The sequence below is a fragment of the Schistocerca serialis genome, chromosome 1 (genome assembly GCF_023864345.2).
Source record: "Schistocerca serialis cubense isolate TAMUIC-IGC-003099 chromosome 1, iqSchSeri2.2, whole genome shotgun sequence".
In the NCBI taxonomy this organism is placed as follows: domain Eukaryota; kingdom Metazoa; phylum Arthropoda; class Insecta; order Orthoptera; family Acrididae; genus Schistocerca; species Schistocerca serialis.
The window spans coordinates 545,421,403-545,446,474 of NC_064638.1; the positions used below are offsets into that span (position 1 = coordinate 545,421,403).

Genomic DNA, 25,072 nt, shown 5'->3' on the forward strand with positions numbered 1-25,072 from the left:
TACGAAAGTCATTATTCTGAAATGGTGTTCTATTACACTTCTGTCAAATGAAAACATGACTGCTTAGAGGGGGTGAGATGAGCCACGCCGAAGAGATATGTTTTCGGTTATGATGCGTATCAGTTAACATGTTTGCGTGAGGAAACGTAAGTAACCAACTTTTCAGTAACTGAGAAAAGGCCACAATACCTCTACAGCCATATTGTAGCGCCGTTTGCTGAGAAGACACTAAATCTAATATAAAATATAGCTTACATATTCTGCAGCAAAGGACTTGGAAGAAAAGTTGACATTATCTTAGAAGGAGGATATAAGATGAACATCAACAAAAGCAAAACGAGGACAATGGAACGCTGTCGAATTAAATCAGGTGAAACTGAAGCAATTAGATTAGGAAATGAGAAACTTAAAGTAGTAGATGAGTTAGCTATTTGGGCAGCAAAATAACTGAGGATGGTCAAAGTAGAGAGATTATAAAATGTAGACTGGCGATGGCAAGGAAAGCGTTTCTGAAGAAAAGTTTTGTTAACATGGAGTATAGATTTAAGTGTCAGGAAGTCTTTTCTGAAAGTATTTGTGTGGATTGTAGCCATGTATGGATGTGAAACATGGACGATGAACAGTTTAGACAACAAGAGAATAGAAACTTTGAAAAGGGGTGTTACAGAAGAATGCTGAAGATTAGATGGATAGATCACGTAACTAATGAGGAGGTACTGAATAGAATTGGGGAGAAGAGGAATTTGTGCCACAACTTGACTAGAAGAAGGGATCGGTAGGTAGGACACGTTATGAGGCATCAAGGGATCACCAGTTTAGTACTGGAGGGAAGCGTGGAGGGTAAAAATCTTAGAGGGAGACCAAGAGGTGAATACATTAAGAAGATTCAGAAGGATGTGGGTTTCAGTAGTTACACGGAGACAAAGAGGCTTGCACAGGATAGAGTAGCATGGAGAGCTGCATCAAACGATTCTTTGGACTGAAGACCATAACATCAACAATATATTCTGCCAAATCTAATATAAAACATATCTAACGTATTCTGCTCACATACCGCATGTCTCATCCTCGGTTTAAACAGTAGACTGTCAGTCCTGAGTGTTCAAATCCCTGTGCGGCCACCCAGCTTAAAATTTTCCGTGTTTTCCCGAATACGAAAAAGTGTTTATCGGGCGATGCTTTTGGAATCGACACACCCAATTTCTTTTGCCAGTCCTTGTCCTTCCACGGGTGCACTTCGTCGATGGGACTGTGTACCCTAAGCTCCTCTCCCCCCTTCCCTCCACCCCTGCCCCTTTCCCTTCGTGCCGCACTTATGCCTGACTAGTGGCGTGGGCACAAATGTTAACATCGTGAAGACAAACAACAATCATTGCAAGAAACAACATACCCAGAGGTAGAACATGTTTATCAGGAACGTACACTCACTAGCCCAAACCTTGTGACCACATGAATAGCAGCGTGTTGGTCCACCTATGGAACACAAAACAGCAGCGATCATGCGTTGCATGTATTCACCAAGTCCTTGATAGGTTTCCGGTGGTATGTGGCACACAGGTGTCTACGTACAGGTAAATTTACGAGCAGGTGTGTTGTGGGCTTGGAAATGGTCCCCAATAGTATCTCAGCTCTCCATCGGGTTCAGCTCAGGCGATTTTGATGGCCAAAGCATCAAAGTGAATTCACTTTCGTGCTTCCCAAACCACCGTAGCGTGATTCTGGCGTTGTCACACGAGGAAGTTATCCTTGTGGAATGTAACACTGCCGTCGGGGAAGATCTGGGGCATGGAAGGTTGTATGTAGCCCGCAATATAATATTCACGTAGTCCACAGCTGTCACGGTTCCTTCGATTACTATCAGAGGTCCCATGGAAGCCCGGATGAAGTCTCCCATAGTGTAACACAGCGCACACTGGCCTGCATTCGTGTCGCGTTGCATGTTTCTTTCAGCTGTTCGCTTGTACGACGGTGTAATAAGAAAATGATTCTTCCCACCAAGCGACACTTTTCCATTGATCCAAGCTCCAATGCGGACGACCCTGTGCCCATTGCAATCTAACTGTCGCTTGCTCAACATGGGAACACCGAAACACTTGTATCTGCACCAGCATCGTACACTGTCGTCAGATCCGCCATACATTGCCGCCTATCCTGCTTTATAGAGCTGAGAAGCTTTCGACGTCCACGTTCTGCTGTGTGAGCTTTCAACACCTTGTCACCTACTCTTGGTTTCACCGTCTTTCAGCTGCCTTCCCCAGATGCTCACAGTAGAAACGCGCCGCAGCCGACCGGCTTCGCCGTTTCCGATATGCTAGTTACCGGGCGCTGGACCATAACGATATGCCGTTCATCAGAGTCGCTAATGTCAGTGAATTAACTCAATCATGGCCCGTACTGTCATTAAAATAATTCCCCATTGATTCACGGCCCGTATTGTCTTTAAAAGAATTCCCCTCTCGTGTATGCGCCGCTTATGTGCTTTACTTACTACGTCACGTGCCTCCGGTATCAAAAGGCTGTCTACAATATAGCGGTGGGCGGTATTTGGCTCACGAGTGTATATTATATAGCATAGTCATAAACAATGTGAAAACCCTGTAAGGGTGCTGCAGGGTAGGCTGTGCTGAGAAATAATCGTTCAGAAAAAATTCGAAACGTTGCACCGTTTCCGATCTACTTAACATTGAAGTTAACTAATCATGCCCCCCGCCCAGATGGGCACCCGAGACTGGTCCATGTTTGGCTCGGTTTCGATCCTTACTAACATCTCATGTCCAGTTCTTGTAACGCTCTCTTGTTAGGATTTAGGAAACAAAACGAAGAAGTACATGCCTTGCGATACTGCCCCTAGCGGGCCGCTTAAACTTCCGCGCGTAACGACCTAAGTGCCTAACTTCATACTAAGTAACTCGGAAAGGGTGCAACGTCTCGAATTTTTTAACCATTTTTTCTCAGCACAACCGATCCTGCAACACTCTTGCGAGCATTTAGACTGTTTCTGACCGCCCTATATATGTTATTTTGACAAGTAATTGTAAGGCAGTCACTCGCAAGTCTATGAATATGTTGGACGTTGTTGGGAAGAATGGAAATGCATCTTACATGATCAAGGCGGGAATCATGACGGAGAACGAACTTTTAGTACTTTCATAGGTTAAATTCGCCTGGCACTACGCTTTTGGATCTGTTGCCCATGATGTGGTCTTTCCTAATATTAGGAAACACGCACTTCTACTTCTTAAATTTATCGTTATCTAATCTCTACCTTTTGATGCGATCTTCTGTCTATTGCTATCTTTGCTTTTTTTATATTCTGCTTATTCTTAAATTGATAATTTTATGACTTCCTTAAAGTACAGCAAAAGAGAGCGTGTAACACTGTGCTAATGCACACGATACTCTTTAAAGCCTGTATTATGGTAAGTTGACGGGCTTCACCTTAAGAGAAAGGATTTTTGTATAGATTTTGACCGCGTGTACCTGAATGGAGGCAAATCAGACGTACACCCACTCAGTAATAACAATGATACGTCAAGCAATTCCGGAGTGCAACCACACGTCAGGACGGACAAGAAACAACACAGCAGATGCTACCAAATTGTTAATAATACGGTCGCCAGCCTAATTAGGCATTAACTGAGTTTCTTCCCTGTGCAAGTTGGTGTACGTTCATACAAAACAACACGTAATAACACTGCATAATATGGTAAATTTTAGAACCAGAAAATCTACTGAACTAATAATTTCACTTTCTGTACTAATATGGACAAGCCATAAATACACAACAATACACTATAATGTTTACTACAAACTTCGTACTGTCTATTGATCTGATTAAAATCGGGCATAGGTTACCCTAGAAATAGCACTTTCTAAACACACATACAATGTCAATTTTGAAAAAGGTAAAACACTGATAAATTTTGGTTTTATATTGACTTTAACTTTGCTGGTCAAATCAGTTCAGTACACTTCAGAATTCAAATGAATTGAAAAGAAAAGGGGGGGGGGACCCTGAAACTGTTATGATCACTGTATTGAAAATTTTGATTATTGAAATCATTAAGCACTCAAGATTTCCAATATATGAGTTACTACTCTTTTTGTCTTATTTCCTGCTCATTTAACTACCATTATTTTTGTCTCAAATTAATTAAACTTCATTACTAAACCAATTTCAACATTATCTTCCAACTTTGTCAGACCTATATTATTTACCTATATATTCATTAACAACAAAGTTCTTTAAACATCATTCTAACATAGATAGGTCGGCAGGTAATTATTATTAACATAAATTTTAAATCTTCATTTCGGGACACTCGGATTGCACAACATGTGGAAAGGACCCTGTCTAGGTTAGTTGTGAGGATAATTAACTGATAGGACAGTTCTGGTAAAATTTAAGTTGTTATTGAACAGTATGGAACAAAAGTAACACTGGTCCACACGAACACAGTACTAAAAGTTTCAACCTGTTTGTATCGATGTGGCGGTTGGCGGGCGGCGAGATGGCGAGGCACAGAGCACACATACAATCACAGCAATGGCTCTTGTTGTATCGGCACTTTGCTTCTTTTTAGCGTCGCAATACTTTTCCGTTTAGTGCCTATGGAATATTGCCATGCTGTATAGGCGTCGGAAACGGCACATCCGAGGCTTAACGAAATCACGTTTTCCAGTAGATCCTCCTCGATTCAGAACGTGTTTCTCAGACCGATGCCCAATTCCGACTACTACTGCTGAGCCCGTTATGCCGTGCAGCGCCCGTGTGCATTTTCCCGCGCTCGCCTGCCATCCACCTTTTACCGCTCCCCTACAGACAGGGTATTCACCCGAGGTTTTGCATTCTACATATCCTAATACATTGCCTACGTATGGACCAGGCGCACAATTACAACTTTAACATCTTACAACAGTTTCAACATTTCTTACATTTCAATTTTGTTATAATATTGCTTGCAATTTGACATAAACATTAATATTCACATCGAAAATTGTTTACAGTTTCTTTAACATAATGACATGAAACAAAAAAAAAAAGAAATGAAATCAGAACATCGATTACACTAATTTCTCGAAAATCAGAAGAAAAATTTATTATATGTACAATAGTGTAGCGTTGGTGTTGTTACAAGCGATATGTCTGAGAGACTTAAACACTGTCTGGCAAAAAAGGGGTTACACGTTAAAAGTTATGTCATGTATCGGCATAAAATATTAATTTTGTGGGATCGTCAGCCAACGCTATTTTCCGACTCACTCGGAGAATTTATGAAAAAACTCTTACTTAATAATATTTTCTACGTATTATGTAATTAAATGTTTGTTTTTATGTTCCAGATTTCCAGAAGCTCGAGAGAGAAGCTCGTATATGCAGGAAGCTGCAACATCCGAACATAGGTAAGTGTGTGTCTCCGTTTTTCTCATTCCGACAGCCTAGTAAACTTCAGTAAGCCAAAGACCGATAGAGGGTGAAATTTCGTGACCCAACGGTCGCAGTATCGCTTGATGAAGCAAAACGACAGAACTGCTACAGTTTTCTTGTTTCCGAAATGTCAGTTGTTCAAATTTCCGGCAGCTGAAAACTGTATGCCACACCCAGGGTTTGGATTTCGACGGCAGTGCTCTTACCGAGAATCTTTTTTTTTTTAATTTATTGGCTTTCGGAATATGCCCATACAGACTTCTCAACACTGGAAATGTCATACTACAGTTCGTTTTGACAATTCGGAGTATGCGTTAGTTCAAGTGGTACCGTGGCACGAAATTTTTTTTACTGACTGTTGAGCTGTAGAGGCGCGACTTCTGACTCGACCTCAGAGCTTCAATTCTGCGTATAGCTTCTGGAGTCGCGCCTGCATAGCGCAACACTCAGTAAGAACACTGCCCTCGAAATTGGTTCAAGTCCCGATTGGACACACAGCGTAGCGGAAGGTTGCGTAATACCGGTCAAGTAAGCTTTACCGAAATTATATGTTTTGAAAGTGTTATCGAAAAATTCTTCACACCAAAAATACTACGATACATTACTTAACAAAATTATAACCTCAATGTTACAACAACATAGTTCGATGATTTTGTGTGCATTTTTCCACCTTGTGAATTTTGATCATTAAAATGTTAGGAGTGTTGTTTCGGACATAAAATATTAACGTGTAAAAAAGTCATTTTTGTTACAAAAAGATTTAACTGTGCCGTAAATGATTATGAAAATTAATCTAAAATATATCAAGTTATATATCGGGACGTTGGGGATATGTTGACACAAATAAGCAAAAATTCATATCAAAGTTATTAAGTTGAAGTTTCGATCAGGATAGCCCTACACCAAAGTACTAGTTTATTCTTTAGTCAAACATTTGTCACACATGTAATAAAGCCTGTACAGTTCTCAATGAACAAACTCTCTTAAGTGGTATCGAATCCAATTTCTTCTTAACTGCACGGCTTCGGCAAATACCGTTTCCTGTTCACCACCGAATGTTCTCGGAAAAACATGTTATTTCTAAAACGGTTTAACGTCCACCTCTTTGTTTTCCCGAAAAGTCTATCTCCTAATTTACTTTTTTTCTCGCTCGCTTTCCTGATTGACAATTTAAAAAGTCTGAATTTTTCTACGACCTCCTTCACGTTATTTTAATCGCATTTATGTCGCGACTTTTCCATATACGCCTTTTAAAAAGAAAAAAAAAACATAAAAATATCAGTTATCTGGTTTGTCCGTTACAACTCGAAATTGATTTATATTATGCAACACGAACTTCCCGCGGTTTAACATACTCTTCGTTATTACTTTGCTAGATATTGTCACAGACTACAATGTAGACAATAATATGAGTTGTATCGAAAGATAAAATAATAATGTAACATAACTTTGTAGTGTTGTGTTTTGTTTGCAGTAATGTAACGTTTGTACACCGAAAAACTCACTATTAACAGATAACTTGTTACCACTTTGAAAAGCACTATTGTTTTGATTGTAAATCGCCTGAACGGTCATGTTCCTCCATAAGTCATACCACAGTGGGGTTTGGGTGCTTCCATTAGCAGTAGAGCTTGGAGATAGCTCTTGTACGGTACAATCCGCTGTCCCATATTATCCGACCCTGTTTTGGATCTGGTAAGAGTTTGGAAACGCTGTACAATCCGCAGCAGAGTGAAACATTCATTCTAGAAACATTGGTCATTAATATCAAGCAAGCGTCTTCAAGTTCGTCTAATGCTGACAGATCCAGTTTGCAGGAAATCGGGGCTAAGTACTGCTGGTTAAAAAAAAAATTAGCAGAGGAAGGACCTTTCTCCTTCGATGAGAGAACTGTTAATGGTACCACTATCTGGACATGCTGCTATATTGTGCCTCATGCCACAACGTAAGCAGGGATTTTATCTTTCAACAAAATGGAACCCCTCCACATTTCCACATTTGTGTGCGAGATTACCTGAAGAAGATGTTGCCATGTCGTTGGATATTCTTTGTGGAGGCCGAACTTGAAGCCTTGCATTATTTTCTTATGAGATTACATCAGGAATGTCGTTAATGTCCACCTCGACCATAGAACCTCGAAGACTTGGGACACGGCATCCTAGCAATTTTTCGTACCGTCATTCGTGTTATCGTGTTATCTGGGTCGGACATGCATGAAATTGGACTACCGATTAGATGGGTGCCCTCTGATGCAATGTGAACACACATAACAGTCATAAATATTTTAAAAAACCTAAGAGTTTGTCCTTTAAATACTGCCCATTTATCTGTAGCGATGGTCTGAAATTTTTTGTGGTGGATTGTGGAGCGCCCAGAAGTCGCGGTGCAGGCCATTTCACGAACAAAACTCGGAACACCTGGCAACCCGACGTTCGGTCTAAATTCTGTCCGTCGGTGTACGGATTTAGCGAACACTGGGCCAGCGCGCGGCGTTCTCTGGAGTGCAGACTGGAATCTGCAGGCGACCCGTCCAGCACCGCACCGCAGCTCGCCTCGACCCCGAACACCTGTTGATCGCTGCCCTGCTTACCGTGCGACACACCAGCCTCCCTTGGCCCTGAAATTGGATTTGCTATCCATCTTCATTCAGCGCTCGCTACCGACACGGTGCCTCATGAAAATCGTTACAAGTATATTCTCAGGCAGTTTTATTCCAATTTCTTTGGTTTTAGTTTGACTTCCATAACCCAAGATCTTCATGTGCTCGTGGGAAAAATTTAAATTTAAAAAATATGTATTCCCACTGTATGATCTACAGTGTGTTTCAGATAAGTTACGAGGGGCATTCTATATTGATTTACACTTTTATTTCTGCCGTCATCCATTGTGCGCCATTTGACTCATTGCAGTTGTAATGAGTACAGATGTAGTACTTTGGTCTAACCGTAGGTGGCAGGACAGTTACAAGAAGTGTACACAGTACAGCTCATTTTACCAACTGCAGCCATTACGTGAACGGACGACATGGCGTGTGATCATCAAGGACAACGCTGGAGCCGGCTGGAGTGGCCGAGCGGTTCTAGGCGCTACAGTCTGGAACCGCGCGACCGCTACGGTCGCAGGTTCGAATCTTGCCTCGGGCATGGATGTGTGTGCTGTCCTTAGGTTAGTTAGGTTTAAGTAGTTCTAAGATCTAGGGGACCGATGACCTCAGAAGTTAAGTGCCATAGTGCTCAGAACCATTTGAACCATTTTGAACCAACGCTGGACGATTTGCGTTCAGTGGAAGGAGGATGGAAACACTGCGGATATTCACAGGCGATTGGTGGCAGTGTGTCTAGAGCGTGCACCGTCAGGAAAAAGTTCTTGCAACATGACAACACGCCTTCAGACACGAGTATGAAAACCACGCCTGCCATCGTTGAAATGGGGTTCCAGGCACTGCCACACCGTATTCTCCTGACTTTGGGCTCGCAGTTCCTGGTAGACTGTTAAGTAATGCCCGGCCGCCCGCCCGCCCGGTTAGCCGTGCGGTCTAAAGCACTGCTTTCCGGGCGAGAAGGCGTGCCGGTCCCCGGCACGAATCCGCCCGGCGGATTAATGTCGAGGTCCGGTGTGCCGGCCAGTCTGTGGGGGATTTTTAAGCCGGTTTCCCATTAGCCTCGGCGAATGCGGGCTGCTTCCCATTATTCCGACTCAGTTACACTAGGTCGGCGAGTGCTGCGCAAACACTTTCTCCACATACGCGTACAGCATAATTACTCTACGACACAAACATTCGGGTTACACTCGCCTGGTGTGAGACATCCCCGGGGGGTCCACTGGGGGCTGAACCGCACAATAACCCTAGGTTCGGTGTGGGGCGGCGGTGGGGTGAGTGGACTGCTGTAGCCTGTTGTGGAGTTGTGAACCACTGAGGGCTACGGCGGGGACGAAGCCTCTCCGTCGTTTCTAGGTCACCAGTTCCATACAATACAATACAATACAATGACCGGCCATAGGTATCTTCATAGCCCCGAGTAGGCGGTAATCAGAAGTGATCAATTCAGGAGATTACAATGGGTGGGTCAGAACCTAGGACCCAATTTCAGCGATGGCGGCCGTGGTTCTCCGTCTCGTGTGGGGACGAGCGTTGTGTTGCAAGAGCATGTTTTTTGTTACGGCGTACACTCTCTGCCACCAATCGCTTGTTAATATCCGCACTGTTTACACCCTCATTCTACAGAAACCTCTTCACTGTTCTTGACGATCACTCTCTATATTGTCCGCTCTCGTAATGGCAGCAGTTGGAAAAATTCTGTGCTGTGCAGGCATCACACTTCTAGTGATTTTCCTTCCTCTAAGGGTATACCACAGGACTACCGCAATTATGAGTCAAATAGCGCCTCATGGATAACGGGAAAAAGTAAAGTGTAAATCAATATGGAACTCCCCCCGTATTTTTCTCGGTAACTTAGAAAATAATAATTGAAAGCACTATTTAGTCAACTAAGTGTAACAGATGTTTTTCAATCTGCAATGTTATGAACGTAGTTTATTTAGTTATCTTCTAGAAAGTTACGGCAACGAGCTATAAGTATTGTTTTAACTTATTATTATTGCTCTAAATACAACATTATGTTATCCTATCCCATTACGGCGGCCGAACTTCCCCGCATGGGACCTCCCGACCAATAATGCCATACGATCATTTCATTTTTTGTGTACAGATCAGTTTAAGTTAAATTTCTATCAGTTTCAGTAATGGAGCTAGAAACTTCAAATTTTTAGGGTTGGATGCAACTTGCTGTACAACTTGGTTATGTTCAGATGAATGCTCTGCTGCCGCAATGCGTTGACACGAGTGCTGAATGCACAACTCAGTACTGTGTACAAATCAGTTTTAGTTGGTGAGATAGAAACATACAAAGTTTTATGGTACGCGACGTGTAGTATTCGCCACCCAGGTGTAAGGCTGATACCAAGGCTGCAGCAGCGTCTCGCAAGCAGACAAGAAGCATGTAACACACACACACTTTCATATCGTCACTTCTAGCTGGTCCTTGTCTATTGATACCGCGCCGCATCAAACTACTTGTTTTACGAAGTCGTTATTCAGCACGTAAGAATGTAATGACTGAGGCAGCCATTCGAACAAAGTGTTTAAAGGCAAAAGCCGTGGCTGCTTCATCAGCAACGTGTCAGCATTCCCCAAACGTACTCTTTGAATGTATATGATATGTTTACTACGCGGTAACATATGCAGAAGACGAAACGTCATTCGCTGTCCATTCCGACCTGCCTTGTCTACGGCAGTATAACCGCACATTGCTTCAAAAAAATGGTTCAAATGGCTCTGAGCACTATGGGACTTAACAGCTGAGGTCATCAGTCCCCTAGAACTTAGAACTACTTAAACCTAACTAACCGAAGGACATCACACACATCCATGCCCGAGGCAGGATTCGAACTTGCGACCGTAGCGCCTAGAACCGCTCGGCCACCGTGGCCGGCGCACATTACTTGAAACAGCACTTCGAAGAAGCCCGCCACTTCGTGACACCAGCGACTCCGCATCTTGTCCGCAGGTCGTTTACATGGCACAGTGAGTTGTACAGTCGGGATTTCCATGATTTTTTTTTACACCAAAATGCCTTTCGTACTTCTATGCCGATTTACAGAAGAAATTACGATGGAGGTAAAAAAATTATATTTAAATATCTTGTTAGCAAGAATTCACGGGAAGAACTTTACTGCGTGTCGAAGTTCAAGGGTATGTTTTTGCTATTGAAGTTCCTAAAATAGGTTAACTTTAATGAAGAGTACAGTTACGAGTTGGTGCTTACGTTTACCTATCTAATTAAATATTCCTTTCCCTTGTTGCAGAGAAAAACACCCAATCTCAAACACCGACTACATTAAACCTTCCGGTACTTCCAGGTCTCTCCCAAATATAAAACCTTCCTGAATCATTCCTAAATCAGGTCTTTGCACTAACTAAATCGTGCCTTGTGCAGTGTTCTACAGGGTGGCTTTCGCTTTTATTTCATCCCGCGGTCCATGCTCTACTAATTTCCATTTTCTTCGTTTTTTCTCTGTGGAATTGAAGTCCCCATCTCAGTTAAGTATCTTAACACGCTGAACAATTTATTTGACCCTATCATAAATTTTATTCAATGTATTCATCATCTGCGTACGTCGTTGTACTAGGTGTCTCTCTTAGCTGTCATAATAATCTGCTCACCGTATTATTCGTAGTATTTTCTTGTGTATTATTAGACATACTCCTACATTGTTCCTTCTTTTTTTCAGCATGTCGACATGATTAAGGAATTTAATGCTCCACGGCCCAACCCGTACTACACCCGTTTCATTTTCCCGACGATATCTACCTAAGTAGCCCCCGCCGGTAATTAAAAATGTGGGTCTGTTTTACGCCCTGAATATTTTACCCAGGAGGATGTAACTATCAGTAAGCCTTGTGATAGAGCTGCATGGTTAAATGCTGTAGCTAGCGAGGGGCTGGGAGTGGTAAGGGGCCAGGTTGCCAAAAAACTAACAATTGAACCAGAAAAAGACAACGTATTTGTTTAAATTAGTACTGGAAATATTTATGTGTTTCGCTAGCAGGTCCTTAGTAATTCCGAGAAACGTCGATAAATGCAAACAAATAAACAGTCCAATTTTAGAAACTGAACAATATTACTGAAGATAGCAACTGTAAAGATTTTCAAATGCCAAAAAACGAACAATATAATTTTAGAATTAGAAACTGGACTCCGGTGGTTCTGTTTCAACATAGATTAACAAGCACAGTATTAACTAAAAGAGCGTTAAACGTTTCCATTAGCAGATGTTACTTACCAGTAAACTAGCATGAATGAACATTTAATTATCACCTCAGAGCAGGCAATAAACCAAAGTTAAAGAAAACTATAAAACAAATCGGCAACAATAAATGATATGCAAATAAACTTAAGAAACAACGCCCAGTTGGCTTCAACTGACAGTGAGATATTTAACCCTGCATATTGAAGCAAGCCCAGATAATTCTCCTAAACTACAAATAGGGGTCTAACCCAACAAACAGAATATTTGTAACATAAACAGACAGACACTCAGTAATGTACAAACTACCCTTTTTTTAAATTTGTTTGAAAGTGTATGAATATAATTTTAACCAGACCCCTCACACAGATTCAATTAAGACAGCAACATTAAAGTTGCCTTCATCCTGAGACGCATTACAGGCACAACTCATAATATTTATGAATTATCCACAGAGCGTGGAGACAACAGATAGAAACAAGCGTAAAGCAAACCAAATTTAAGAATGTAACTACGGGTGAACGCTTCTTAGAATCACTGGGGACAGCATACAGGTAGAGCCCACAGTATAAGACACCCCCTCCGCAACCACCGTGGTACAGCAGTTAAATACAAGTATTTTATCGTATAGTGTACACATTGTGGTGCACACCAAGAAAGTCCGTATGCCTCAACAGCCATTGCACTTTGCCTGCAATTCCCTTAGATAGCCGACATCTGAGGTAATAGAAGACCGTCTTCCACCAGAATCGAGTATCGTGTTTCTCAAGTAAATAAATTGACAAACTGGCCACGCAGACTTAAGTCAACTCTACAGACTGCGCGTGTCCCCTGGTCCCTGGCGTGCCTGGGATGCTAGGCAGGCCGTTGCTGAGTTACAGGAAAAGAGGTCAAATCGAGCTTCAGATTATGTATAGAAAGCGTCCGGGAACCACATGCCCTCAGTACCATCATAGTAAGGTCATGTTTGCCAATGTTACGAGGCCGTATCAGTCAACCGTACTGTTACCCCTGCAACTATTAAAAGTACGGATGCCCTTCTGTAGAAACATATGTTACTCTGGGCCCTTGCCACGCGGAATGGCCGCGCTGCTAGAGGCGCCATGTCACGGACTGCGCGGCCCCTCCCGTCGGAGGTTCGAGTCCTCCCTCGGGCACAGGTGTGTGTGTTGTTCTTAGCATAAGTTAGTTTAAGTAGTGTGTAAATCTAGGGACCGATGACCTCAGCAATTCGCTCCCTTAGAAATTCGCACACATTTGAACATCTGGCCCCTTCACAGCTAACCCTTCAATGTGGTTGGAACTACTGTACTGCTGTCTGCCACAGTGAACTATCGTGCTGATGATTCCGATCCGTAGAGCTCCCACGCTGTCAGACAAAGAGAGCCTCAGGTAAGAAGTATGACAGCAACGGATACTCAGATCCATAATTCGAACTGGCACAGCGGTGGAAGATGAACAAAACACCTGGAACATAACGGGCTCAAGAAAAGAAAAGAAAATCGAAGTGTCGTTTATCTGTTCCACTCCCGAAACAAAAAAAGAACAAAAAGAAATCAGTAAAAAAAAATACTGGCGAGACACAGCATTCATTGTATTCAACTCCCATCAGCCAAATGAAAGGTCTGCTTCGTAACGGTAGAGCCATCATAGGTATCCTAGAAGCGAATGTAAGCTGTATACCTCTACAGTGTGGCGAGTCTTGTGTGAGACAGGCTACTGGAAGGACTAAAGATAAGGGTTAATGTCTAGTCGACGACAAGATTGTTAGAGACGAAAAATGGTTCAAATGGCTCTGAGCACTATGGAACTTAACAGCTGAGGTCATCAGTCCCCTAGAACTTAGAACTACTTAAACCTAACTAACCTAAGGACATCACACACATCCATGCCCGAGGCAGGATTCGAACCTGTGACCGTAGCGGTCGCGCGGTTCCAGACTCTAACGCCAAGAACCGCTCGGCCACCCGGCCGGCTTAGAGACGATGATTAAGTCGAAATGGACAGGGACGGGAAGGAAACCGGCCCTATACTTTTAATTCTTGGGTTGGGTTGTATGGGGAAGAAACGAAACAGCGAGGTCATCGGTCTCATCGGATTAGGGAAGGACGGGGGAGGAATTCGGCCCTGCCCTTTCAAAGGAGCCATCCCGGCATTTGCCTGGAGCAATTTAGGGAAATCACGGAAAACCTAAATCAGGATGGCCGGACGCAGGATTGAACCGTCTTCCTCCCGGAAGCGGGTCCAGTGTAGTATCCACTGCATCTCCTTGGCAGCTCAAAAATGGTTCAAATGGCTCTGAGCACTATGGGACTCAACTTCTGAGGTCATTAGACCCTTAGAACTTAGAACTAGTTAAACCTAACTAACCTAAGGACATCACACACATCCATGCCCGAAGCAGGAGTCGAACCTGCGACCGTAGCGGTCTCCCGGTTCCAGACTGCAGCGCCTAGAACCGCACGGCCACTTCCTTGGCAGATCGTTAGACCGATAGAGGAGAGGAGCAAAGAGCATAAGCGACTGAAACAGTCCAACAAATGAGGTGTCGTCAAACAAAATATGGAGCCGTATCACGAAATAAGTCAGACACGTCGTGTTACAGGCCGCATGTTACAGAGGCAATGTCAGTTATGTCTGTAGAAGTAAGAATGTTGCAAAATCTAATACAAACAAGTTTCGTACGCAATGCTTGCGATCTACCATGCATTTTCCTGGCTGACGAGGTCTTCCTATAAAGGCTAAAAGCTCCGAGGAAATATTCGTCTCGTACATTGTCGTTACGAGGGCCAAGAAACAAATGAGCGATAAAGAGGAAGACGTGCGACAAGGAGACGAGCTCGTGTATACATAGCCGGTGCGCCACAAACGTTTACGGTTGTCGGACGGCTATATTGTCGAAGCTATAAGATGTGACTCTCATGGGACACGTAAGCGAAGTACCTATCGAGGTGTCCAGCACATCGTCCGACGAACACGTAGACAACCTGTGTCGACCGCGCTAGTGAGACACGCGTTCAGTGGCTTTTAAGCACTATGAGTCCACACGTAGCTGAGGAATCTTCGGATTACAGCTCGTACTCTCTACCTGTTTCTGTTTTAATAAATAAGTTTTAAAAAGGGATCACCCATGAGTAAAAAGTTTTTTTTTAATTTTCCCCTCAGACGTGCACCGGTGAGATTGCGACATTTTTAGCGGATTAATTTTTTTTCTTGAGACAAAATACACTGATCAGCCATAATGCTATGACCACCGACCTAGTAGCCGGTATGTCAATCTTGACACGGATAACAACTTCGACGTGTCGTGACATAGAAGCAATGAGGCCTTAGTAGGTCGCTGGAAGAAACTGGCACCACATTCGCACGTACTTGTCACCTAATTCCCCGTAAATTCCTTGGAAGAGGACACCGCGTACAATCACATTCCACATGTGTTCATTCGGGTACAGATCTGGCAAGTTAGGGGGCCAGCACATCAATTGGAACTCGCCATTGTGTTCTTCGAACCATTCCATCACACTCCTGGCCTTGTGATATGGCGCATTATCTAGTTGAAAAATGCCATTGCCATCGGGAAGCATGATCTTCATGAAGGTGTGTATGTGGTCTGTAATCAGTGTACTATACTCCTTGGCCATCATGATGTCTTGCACGAGCTCCCTGGATCTGTGGAAGCCCACAAAAGTGTTCCCCAGAGCATAATGGAGCCGCCGCCGTATTATCTCTGTTCCGTAGTACAGGTGTCTAGGAGCTATTCGCCAGGAAGACGACGGATTCGCGCCCACCCATCGCCATGATGAAGAAAGTATCGAGATTCATCGGACCTTGCAGCGCTTTGCCACTTCGCCAACGTCCAGTGCCGATGGTCACGTGTCCATTTCAGTTGTTTGTTGTTGAAGCCGTTGTGTTAACATTGGTCGTCGGCTGTGGAGACCCATCGTTAGGAGTGTTCGGAGCACTGTGTGTACAGACGCATTTATGCTCTGCCCAGCATTAACGCCTGCTGTCAGTTCCGTCACAATTCGCCGACCGTCCTGTTTTATTACCAGTGAGCTCAGCATGCAGCGTCCGGCATCTCTAATGAGGGGAGGCCGCCCATCATCACGACGTCTGGTTTCGCTACGTGTTGAGGATACTCACCAAAGCACTCCTCGAACACCCGACAAGTTGTGCAGTTTCCGGAATACGACGCGCCTTCTGCATTCCGACGTAATTTAAAAAAATGGTTCTTACAGTTGATTATCATTTCGTTGTTAATATTTTAAAGATTTTGTTCACCAGTAACTTAAAATCTTCGAAAAATCTTTGAACGTGCGAAAAAATGTATGAACAAAACCCGAATTTCGCCCAGCCCAGTATAAAATGATGTACTGTTATTTAGCATTTAAAGCTTTATCGATGACCACGCAGAAAATTAAACTAACTCGAAAACCGGTATAAAAATATTTTAAGAATGGAGGTCACCATCATTCTAAACAATCGAAAATGTTTTACTGCGATTTCTTCCAAAACTACTGTGCCATCTTGTAGAAAATTTATTTTCGTGCAAAACGCGCTTAAGTTCGTCAATTTTCGTACAGAAATGAAAAATGGTAGTTTGTAGTAGTTTGTCGTGCATACATTGTTTCGCGGTTCTTCTACTTATTTTTGCCATCATGCTCATACTTAATTCTGATTGGTTGTTGCAACAATTGGTTGGTTGGTTGGTTGTTTTGGGGAAGGAAACCAGACAGCGAGGTCATCGGTCTCATCGGATTAGGGAAGGAAGTCGACCGTGCCCTTTAAAAGGAACCATCCCGGCATTTGCCTGGAGTGATTTAGGGAAATCACGGAAAACCTAAATCAGGATGGCCGGACGCGGGATGTTGCAACAATTCGCGCCAAAATTATTCACCTGAGTTTTTTCAACAATGACAAGAATTGTAAGATAAGACAATAACAACGTGTATGCCTTTCAATAGTTTGTTGTTTGATGTGGGAATCGTTCAGCTTGCGATATAGTAGGCTTTTACATAAGTTTATCTATGTAATGTGATTGTATCGCAAGTTGATCTACAATACATGAACTATTTACATATATTATTATTATAAACTTCGCACAGTATTTAATTTTTCGATCAGTATTGTATTTGCAGTTGCTGGGTTTTATGCACTATATTAAATATTTATAGCCATTCTTCATATGGTTGCTTATACAGACTCATGTATATAAATGTAATGTGTCTAGCTATAAAACAAAAAAAAATTAAAAAACTTAAAAATTTTAAAAATTGAGAAAACATAAAATAAAATCACAAAACAAAAAATAATAAATATTAAAAATATTAACAAATAAAGCCTCCACCTGAAGGTAGAGTTAAATTTTGGAACCAGAGTGAAAAGTACTCCTGTAGCAGAACAAAAAAGGCGAATATCTCCTGGGCAGAGTTAGGGATGAAAAAGAAAGGAACCAAATAGCTAAAAACGTTTTTATAGGGGGATAAAATTTCTGGGGATGAATGAATTTGTTCCTGGAGAGGGGGGGCACATTAAAACAATTTTTTTATCTCTCTCTCTCTCTCTCTCTCTCTCTGTGTGTGTGTGTGTGTGTGTGTGTGTGTGTGTGTGTGTGTGTGTGTGTCGGGGGGAAGGGGGCGTTGATTTTTTTTTTCCTCCAAGGGGACGATTTACCATTTCTCCACTAAACTAACCCTCTACTGCATGGATGTTGAGGAGTGTAAGAACACACAGACGCAAATTTATGCGTTTCCTTAGAGTGGGATGCATCTATAATAGGAAGCATCCATCTTAAACTTTAATGACACGCTGTGTCATATTGCACGACATGACAAATGCCATGTTTTATGACATAATGACTTGTCATGTTTACAGCATGACATTATGTGTCATGTTAGTTTACTTGACACAACGCATTATATTGCATGACGTGGGTACTAATAGTAACATCGCAAACCAGTTAACAACATGAAAACCAATGTATGCTTAAGAGCACATACATTTTGTTAAAATGTTATAAACGTAAAGCTATAATGCCAAAATTGTATATTTTTACCGTGCAACTTTTTTATGTTGCTGGTGTTACTGTGGTGGTGCTGGTGGTAGTGGAGGTTGTGGTATTCAGTGCGAGGAATGGTTTGATGCAGCTCTCCACACTGGTCCATCCCGTACAAGCGTCGCCATATCTGAATAACTACTGCACCCTATATCCATTTGAATAAAGAAAACGAACTACCACAGCCGTGTCGTCAAAGAAACTTTTTTCAAACGACTAATTTTGACTCAACACTTACGCCATCTTCGGATCCCCTATAAACCAAAAGAGTACTTTGATTTATTGGCCCATTTATCGTGTAACCCATATAATAATACTTGTATTGGATTACAGACATCAGGAATGTGTTTACACCACTGACTGACTGCAACAAAATACATATAGAAGAACCGAAGATGGGGGAAGTGTAGTGCCGAAACTAGTCATCTGAAATAAACTTCGTTGGTGACACAGCTGTGGTGTGTTCGTTTTCTTTATTTATATCATCAGTCGTCGTTCGACGTCCGCGAGAAAGATGCACTTCCACAAGTTGTACATCCATTTGAATCTGCTTACTCTGTTCATGCCTATGTCTGCCTCTACAATTCCCACCTCCCAATTCCTCCCATTACTAAACTAACCATTCATTGACGCCTCAGGATGTGCCCTATCATCCGATCCCTTCTTTCACTCATTTGTGCCATGAATTTATTTTCTCCCCTCTTTGATTCAGTACCTCCCAGATAATCTTCAACGATCTTCTACAACCCTAGATTTCAAGAGATTCTGTTCTCACCTTATTTGAACTGCTTATCGTCCACATTTCACTTCAGTACAAGGCTACACACCAGACGAAAACCGTCAGAAAAGACTAAATAACACTTAAATTTATATTAAATGTTAATAAATTTCTTTTTTTCAGATATGCTCTTTGTACTATTGCCAGTCTGCATTTTATATCCTTTCGACATCGACCATCATTCGTTACTTCGCTGCCTAAATAAGTAAAGATACCTACTACTTTAAGTGGATAGTTTCCTAATCTATTATTTATTTCGACTGCATTCCATTACCCTTGTCGTGCTTTTGTTGATGTTTACCTTATTACCTGTTTTCAAGACGCTGTCCGTTCCGCTCAACTGCTCTTCCATTTCTTTACACATTCTAACTGAATTACCGTGTCATCGGTCAATTTCAAAGTTTTCATTTCTTCTGCACGAACTTTAATTCCTTCTCCAAATTTTCCTTTGGTTTCCTTTACTGCTTGCTTAATGTACAGATTCGATAACATAGAAGATAGGCTACAACGCTGCCTCACTCCCTTCTCAGCTATTGCTACCTGTAATGTCCTCCAGCTGCTTATAACTGTAGTCTGGTTGTTTCTCTACATGCTGTTCATAATCATTCGCTCCCTGCATTTTACCCCTGGTGCGTTCAGAATTTCAAAAAGTGTATTCGAGTTAATATTGTCAAGAGTGTTCTCTAAATCTACTGATGCTATAAACTTTAAGTTCGCCTTCCCTTGACCTATCTTGTAAGATAAGTCATAGGTTTATTATTGCCTCGCGTGTTTGATATTCTCCAAGGTCGGTTTCTACCAGTTTTTACATTTTTTTGAAAATAACTCGTCTCACTATAGCGTAGCCATGACTTGATAACGCTCTGAGTCCCAATGGTTTCTGCCTGAAACCACACCCACGTTGTTTTTCGTACCAGTGGCTTTCGCATGAAACAAGACAGAGACTACTAGTGGTACACTGAGGTACTTCTACGAATGTAGTACATTGTAGCAATCACTTGCAGCGTTCAAAGCAACAGTTAGCGCAGAGAAGATGCTATGTGATTGTAGGAGATTCTGACCTGCCTTTTTTTTTGTATTGGCAGTACCGAGAACATCATTGACAGTGAAAGTAAATATATCTAAGTTATTCTAAATTTTAGTTTGTATTACTGTTTTTATGAGCATTATCGAAATGACACCACTGGGACAGTATGCAGTTGCGATAAAAACTATCAAAATTTAGGCTCATTTTAGCTGGTTTTTTTAACTATAATTTGTTTTAGGCGTTATGAGTTAATGGAAGTTTAGAGATGGGGGGGGGGGGATTTTGTCTAGGAAAACTGCGAAACTGCTGTCAGTAGTATATCACATGAAATGATGCGTGGTTGAAAACTGTGTTCCATTGGTCGCGAAGTGAAACCACCTCCTTAAAGCAAATGACTGTTTACCTTTTGACAATCTTGTTTCGATGCGTAATATGATAATGAATGTTAATCACGTGAAAAATTGTAAAATTATGGATTTCTTCATATAGTTAGGACTCAAAGAGTTAAATTGTCGGTACATGCCTTTTTTGGAACTTGAATTATTACATTCTTTTTGAAGTCTGAGAGTGTTTCCCCAATCTCAAATATCTTGCACACATGCGGAAAAGTCAAGCCATGGCGGCTCTCCCAAGGACGTCAGTATTCTTCTAGTCGACAGAAAGTAAAATGAACGCACCGAGGACGGTGAAACTTCGCCGAAGAAAGTATAGGTGGATAAGGAAAAAGCTGTTTGCTCAGTGCAGACCTTTTCCAAAACACATGGCTAGAGAAGAAGCAAGTTACACGACTGCGCCATCGACATCTCATCAAGGCCCAAGTTGATGTCCCGAAAGCGCCATTGCAAGGCATTAGAGAGCTTTGCTACTTCTCAAGGGCCCGTAAACGACTAAGGAAAGAAGAAGAAATGTGGTAGGGCGAAAGGACAGCTGGCGTTTTACTCCCGGAACTGGAAACTGACCCAACATAGGAGAAGAGAAGAAACTCAAAACAAGAGGATGTGAGTAAGGGTTTAGAAAACTTCGTACATCCAGGAACAAATAACGCTGTACAGGCACTGCTTTTGTTCAGCGCCGCGCCTTTGGCTACGAGCAACAACTATCAGATGTCGACCGCCCTAGCGCACCACTCAATGTAGACTCCAGCAGAACAGAGAGGCTGTCATCGCCAGTTGCGCTAATGAGAGAGGCCAAGTACATGGAATCGCACAAGAAACTTTAGTAATATGAAAATGTATTTCCGTATCGATTGCAAAGTATTTTTGCTAACAGCTAGGCAACTTATTACTTCCACGTATGTCTCGCAAAACGACCACAACAAATAAATCTAAGACTCTATAGCCAAAATGGACGATAACTGACAGTCATACTTCCGACAGACCATTCGCGAATGGAACAGGATAGGGCGCCAAATGAAGTTCCACGGTCCGCCACACACCGTAAAAATTACTTGCAGAGTATGATGCAAATCTCAGCTTGTACGGGACGTAAGCATTAATTTTTGTATTGTATTGTATGGAACTGGGGACCTAGAAACAACAGAGAGGCTTCGTCCCCGCCGTAGCCCTCAGTGGTTCACAACCCCACAACAGGCTACAGCAGTCCACTCACCCCACCGCCACCTCACACCGAACCTAGGGTTATTGTGCGGTTCGGCCCCCAGTGTACACCCCCTCCCCCTTCCCCTCCCCTCCACTCCCCCTCACCTCTCCCTCACTTCCCTTCCACCTACCTCCCCCTCTCCCTCCCCCATCACCATACATCATACCTCCCCCTCCCTCCTCCACCTTCCCCCCTCCTTCCTCCACCTTCCCCCCTCCCTCCCCCTACATTGAACCTCCCCTCCCCCCTCGTCCCCACCCTCCCCCTCCCCCGCCCCCACCCCCCGCCTCTCCAGCGGATTAGTGCCGGGGACCGGCGCACCTTCCCGCCCGGAAAGCAGTGCGTTACACCGCACGGCTAACGGGGCGGGCAACACTAATTTTGCTACTTTTCTTCTTTCCTTCCTTTGCCTGCAAGATTTTTTTACGAGTTCTGTTTTGATGACGGTATTTGAGACTAGGGTATTGTGTGAAATGTGTAACTTCGATAAATAACAGTTGTATAGCACTGTGACAAACACATGAAAGATCTGAATTTCGTCACTATAAATTCCAGAAAGTGTACGTTTGGTGTCGATTTGCAGGTTCCCACAAGCCGAAATAATGCGATACATATATTTTAAGCTTTCCTTTCCGGACTTTTTGTGCTGGTTATTCTCAAAAACAGAAGCTACGAAACCGATTTTTAAAATTACCGGGTCTTTTGAAAGAATAGGGAGATTTTTTATGTATACAGTTTTAACACATAATTTGCTTTTACAAAGGCACGAGCTGGAGCATTCATTTCGCTTTGCCGAGATAACACTGAAGCAAGAATTTCAGTTCGTGTAACTCAAGTAACATACGAGGATTGGAACTTTAATAGCAGCAATTACTTATTTACAGTGTATAAAAAGACAGATACGAATTTCAAAATATTTCATATAAATAATTGGCACAATTGAAGTTCTTCTTTTCTTGTTAAACGTGCCTTTTGTCTTTTGTTTCAGTGCGCCTCCATGATTCCATACAGGAAGAGAACTTCCACTATCTGGTCTTTGATCTGTAAGTATACCCACAACTTTTCTGTAGACTGTTTGAAATGCAGCTGCTTTAAAATAATTCATTTATTTTGATATTTTTACTTCTCATTATAATTTTACTTAATTTCAGTTTATCTGTTCAGAAATTCGTTGTATCATAGAGAAGTTTTGTATATTCGTAGTTTTCAATGTGTCTGCATAAAAGCTCTTGCACAACCCGATGAAATATACTTAGAGACAGCAGAAAAGGTGATAAATAGTAGCTTTTTTGTCTTATAGATCAAAATCTGTAAAGGCCGCTGGCGTACAGTCTTCTGTGCCTGAAGTCTACTTATTTTAATAAATAACAGCGCTAGTTGCATAAATATATTCTGAATGCGACCAGTGTCGTCCACTGGGTCATTTTCAAGGGTCGAGTAATTATTTAACCCAGGATTATCGCGAATACATCAGTGGTCTGGATAAATTTATTTCTCATTCTCACGCATATAATATCTATGTCAACTGAAGTATGCACTTGAAGAGCAGAGGTTATTTTGCAGTTGCTTACGATGCACTCAACTCATAGCCTATTTTCTATTCATTCTTCGCATAGCAAAATAACACTTAGTGCTGAGAGTTATACTTAGCATGGCAGATTTCATTTGCCCTGAGTAAAAGTACAACTCCATATACTTTTCCCTTAGAACAACAACATGGTGCAACGCCACACTTTGCCTAATTGGGGTATAACTTCGAGCTAAGGGCGTTAGTTTGGCTGTTATTGTCGCTTGCCGGTGGTTGGTGGTATGTTTCCACATGTCCCCTTCACACCAACAGAGATATACGGTTTTCGCACATAATCGTCGCTGTAAACCTGTTTTGGTTCAAATGGCTCTGAGCACTATGGGACTCAACTGCTGAGGTCATTAGTCCCCTAGAACTTAGAACTAGTTAAACCTAACTAACCTAAGGACATCACAAACATCCATGCCCGAGGCAGGATTCGAACCTGCGACCGTAGCGGTCTTGCGGTTCCAGACTGCAGCGCCTTTAACCGCACGGCCACTTCGGCCGGCCAAACCTGTTTTGTACGCCTCTGAAAATCTCGTCCAGTTGCGGATGTCAATAACGTCTTCTGAGCTGTTGCAGTACCGCAGCCGGAATTGTTACTTGGTCACATGAGCTGTCAGTCCCCTTCTTTTACCCGCGGCTTCTACAAAATGCAGCGCTTAACGTATGTCAGGTGACGGCTCAGTCAGAGTTCATGTGCTGGTAGTCCAAAACATTTAGGGCCATAATTATCCAGATGCTAGAGAATCCTGAGCTGATATTTTCATATAAGGGAACAACTATCCGAAATGATTATTACAGCCGGTACGAGACTATGAATGAGGCCCGTGTACGGAAAATGCAAACGTTTCGTAACAAACAGCCGCAAGCGGCATCTACGTTGCTGGCGCTACCTTACACAACTAACCACATTCATCTGTGGTATGTCGATGATAATTGCCACTGTTTACAGCTAATGAATACTTGTGGAACATCGCCCGTTACAAGAACTTACAGGCTTGCATTTAATGTATGGTGCAGCGAGATGTAGCTCTCAGAAACCCTACGCCTTCGCACGTTACGTACCCTTTCCAATGAAATTTTGACTTCATCCCCCAGACAATGAAATCGTCCCGATACATTTTCATCTAAACGCCGCAAACCACCTTCAGGCGTGTGGCGGAGGGTACTTTGTGTACCACTTTCACCTCCCACTTTTCTTGTTCCAGTCGGGCTTGGTTCACGGGAAGAACGATTGTTAGTAAGGTTCCGCCTGTGCTTCGATTTCTCACGTTTCATCTTCATGGTCTTCGCGCAAGGTGTAATGTTGTTGCTTTAATTTCTTCTGAAAGCGGTACTGATAGACAATAAAAGCGGGTTAAAAGCTGTGAGCTGTCTGGGGAAGTTAACCTTGCATTACTGCGCAACTGTTTCACCAGGTATCCTGTTTAGCTTACCAAATTCCCAACCAGACTAACATTAATTATAATCTTTTAATAGTCATACGACAACCGGTGATATATATATATAAGAGAATTTAAATAAAAAGAAATAAATCAGTTTATATTTGGAAATTTATTTCAACATTGATCATTGAAATTTCAGCATATTAAACTTGATTCCTAACTAAACTGGTGCCTTATTTAGGATTGTGAAAATGTGAGATTGTAATCTTACGAAACACATCAAATATGGAGCCAAGATTGGGAGACTGCATACAACACTGCATTCATAAAATAACACACGAAGAACGTTGAAACATATGCAAGTGGAAATTAACCACAACCAACCGATTCAATTTTCAACCAAAGAATTTACGTTCGTAG

At 42.4% G+C, this 25,072-nt stretch overlaps 1 protein-coding gene across 16 annotated transcripts in view; it reads left to right on the forward strand.

Annotated features, from left to right (window-relative positions):
* Positions 1 to 25,072, forward strand: part of LOC126475204 (calcium/calmodulin-dependent protein kinase type II alpha chain) — a 1,005,993-nt gene that overhangs the window by 666,170 nt on the left and 314,751 nt on the right. For all 16 annotated transcript variants that reach the window (XM_050102858.1, XM_050102867.1, XM_050102894.1 and 13 more), the window contains exons 3-4: positions 5,344 to 5,403; positions 22,683 to 22,737. In XM_050102858.1, the coding sequence (XP_049958815.1) occupies positions 5,344 to 5,403; positions 22,683 to 22,737 (115 nt within the window). The remainder of the gene's footprint in view (positions 1 to 5,343; positions 5,404 to 22,682; positions 22,738 to 25,072) is intronic.